General features: G+C 42.1%; 1 protein-coding gene across 1 annotated transcript in view; it reads right to left on the bottom strand.

Moving 5' to 3' along the window:
• Nucleotides 1-1,737: 1,737 nt before the first annotated feature.
• Nucleotides 1,738-3,073, bottom strand: part of anapc1 (anaphase promoting complex subunit 1) — a 202,231-nt gene continuing 200,895 nt past the window's right edge. The window contains exon 47 of the mRNA XM_043675393.1: nucleotides 1,738-2,104. Within this exon, the coding sequence (XP_043531328.1) occupies nucleotides 1,989-2,104 (116 nt within the window). The 3' untranslated portion in view covers nucleotides 1,738-1,988. The remainder of the gene's footprint in view (nucleotides 2,105-3,073) is intronic.

Below are 3,073 nucleotides of genomic sequence, written 5' to 3'. Positions count from 1 at the left end.
CAGTATTCAATTCAGCATTATTTACAGGAGACTCCAACTCAATCATGCATCACGAATCAATACGATCAGCTGGGCAAGTTGTTCACAACTCTCAACATATATTAAGGGTCAGAACGCACGCAACAGATTCCATACTTTGTGGTTGCTTCTAGGTTGGTAGATTTACGTAAACTGGTTTACACTTTCAATGTCCTTTTGAAAACCAAAGTGTAAAATGTCACACAACAAAGCTTGTGGGATAAGTGTACAGAGTTTGGGTTGGATAAGGAATTAATTCTGATAGGTAGAAGACAGTTACTAATGGAAGTTGAGAGTGTAGTGCTAGAAAAGCACAGCAGGTCAGGCAGCAGACGAGTTACTAAGGGAAGCAACTCAACAAGGGGAACAGTGGAATAGATGTCAGGCCTATGCTTTTCGTCATCTTAATCCACATTGCAATAAAGGTGTCAGGGAAACGGCCCACCAGTTTGTGGGAGAAAAAGATTTGTGTGATCTTTGAGGGGTTGATGAAGTAATGTTGAGCAGGTGGGCATGACCTCCTAATAAGGCAGCATCTGATGGAAAAACAGAAGGTGTATAGGTGACACCAAACTGGAAGGAATGTCCATGGGGAATGGAGATTTGGGAGTGGGGCAGGTAAGACTGGATAATGAGGAATCAGCTGAATGGGATTTATGACAGAAGACAGAGGGTGACAAGGACTTAGGAGCAGGGTGACTGATGCAGAAGCAAGGCTTGGGGAGAAGGAGGGAAGTTCAGGTGATGGGGATGAAGGTAAGGAAATAGAGACTCGAGAGAGAGGAAGATAATGGGCTGGGGATGGGGGAGAAAATGAAACTGGGGAGTTTGGGGCTGAGAGAGAGAGAGAGAGACTTGGGGAATGGGCAGAAGGGTCAGGAAAAGGAATCGGTTGTGGTCAAGAAACAGAGGGAGACTGAGTCCTTCTGATCCTTAAACCTAATTTGACAGCCATGCAAGAGAAGGTCATTTTACTTCGGAAATTCAGAGTTTAGGGAATTTTTAACAATAATCTTTAAAATAATCCAAGGTTTAGGTTTAGTCCAGTTAGGCAATTTTGATAGAAAAGCAAAATTAACAAATGGGAGAAATCTGAAATTAAAAGTGTATTGAAAAATACTCAGCTGATTAGGCAGACTCTGTGGAGACAGTAACAGAGTGGCTGTGCTGTAGAAGAGGCCATTCAGCCCATTGTGCCTTCACTGATTCTAATACCGAGTGCCAATCTTCTGCTTTTTCACCAGAGCCTTGCACATTATTTCCATCCAAGTCATCAGCAATGCCATCTTGAATGCCTCAACAGACTTAATTTCAGGTTCGTGAGTTTTTGGCAAAATGCTCAGGTCATTTTGAGTTAGATAGTGGAGCATAAGTTACAGGAGCATAGAACCAGCTGACACAAGGTATTCTTTTCACAGAGTCATCAAATGACAATCCTGGCAACATGTCTCTACTTTGTGACATCAGCCATGGTGAGAAAAGATGCGGGCTTTTGGGGATGTTACTCTCATTCATAGAAGTCCCCGAAATTGTTTGTTTTCAGGAGTTGGAGATATATCGTCCGGCTGCACTGAAACAGCTGCCTGATAGTGGGACAAAGTGGTCGGACACAGTTTAGTTTATGCATATGGTGAGAGAGACAGGCTGGTCTTTTCGTGTTCGCCCTCTTTGCATGCTTGCAATGCAAATTTTAAACCAAAATAAAACATCACAACCAACTGCAAAAGTAGATGTTTTTATTCACAAAGTCAGTTCCTCTTCAGTTAACATATGCACATCTAAATCCAGTCGGCAATGCACAGCAATTGCTGGTGGCATTAACAGTGTTTGCTAACATGCTTTCCAACAATAACAACCATAAGATAGTTTAAAAAATGTTTTAAGTGATGCAGAAACAATTCCATAACTGGACAATAAAGAGACACGAATGATCTGACTAGGTTTAGAGTTGTAATAAATCCCAGTGACCATCAAACCAACATTGCTTGGGGCCTGCCGAGCATCACTGGAGCTAACCTCAGCAGAGTCTGCACTGGCAAATGTAGTTGGCTGAATTTGAGCAGAAGTTCGGAGAAACTTGCAGTACCTAAAGCATAAAGGACAGGTCTGTGTGAAAACAGGAAAGTCAGCAATTCCTAGATATCCCTAAGCGCAAAGATTCCGCTATCTAAAAATTTATGTGGCACCCAACCAAAGCTTGATCTGCTCATTGATAAATTAAACCCAAAATGTTCCAGGTTCTATTTGAAGAGCATGGTGGTGTCTCAGTGCACTGGTCAAGAGTCCTTCCTCAGTCACTATTGTTAATGAATTAGTGAACTAATTGTAGATTTTATTTACTGTTTGTAAGACTTTGTTGCAATTAGGCGAAAGTGAGGACTGCAGATGCTGGAGATTAGAATCGAGAGGGTGGTGGAGATTAGAATCGAGAGGGTCAGGAAGTATCCGAGGAGCAGGAGAATCGACATTTCGGGCAAAAGCCCTTCATCATTCCTGAGGAAGGATTTTTGCTTGAAACGTCGATTCTCCTGCTCCTCTGATGCTGCCAGACCTGCTGTGCGTTTCCAGCACCACACTCTTGACCTTTGTTGCAACTAGCGACATAACCTTCCTACATGATGACTGGACTCCTATGTTAATTGGCTACAAATTAATTTGAAATGTCCTAACAATAGGCTATGCTACTATCTTAATAGAAATTAATATTTTCCTAATATTATTTTTGACAATGATGAGAATGGTCATCCGAAATCTATCTAATGTCATTGCTTGTAAGTAGAGAAATTGATTTTTAATGTGCCTCATATAAATCCCAGAAGTCACACGACACCAGGTTATATCTAACAGGTTTAGAGTCATAGAGATGTACAGCATGGAAACAGACCCTTCGGTCCAACCCATCCATGCCGACCAAATATTCCAACGCAATCTAGTCCCACCTGCCAGCACCTGGCCCATATCCCTCCAAACCCTTCCTATTCATATACCCATCCAAAAGCCTCTTAAATGTTGCAATTTTACCAGCCTCCACCACATCCTCTGGTAGTTCATTCCA

Source organism: Chiloscyllium plagiosum, chromosome 3 (assembly GCF_004010195.1).
Source record: "Chiloscyllium plagiosum isolate BGI_BamShark_2017 chromosome 3, ASM401019v2, whole genome shotgun sequence".
Lineage (NCBI taxonomy): Eukaryota > Metazoa > Chordata > Chondrichthyes > Orectolobiformes > Hemiscylliidae > Chiloscyllium > Chiloscyllium plagiosum.
The sequence above is the reverse complement of the archived record's forward strand: the minus strand, read 5'-3'. Positions and strand labels throughout refer to the sequence as shown.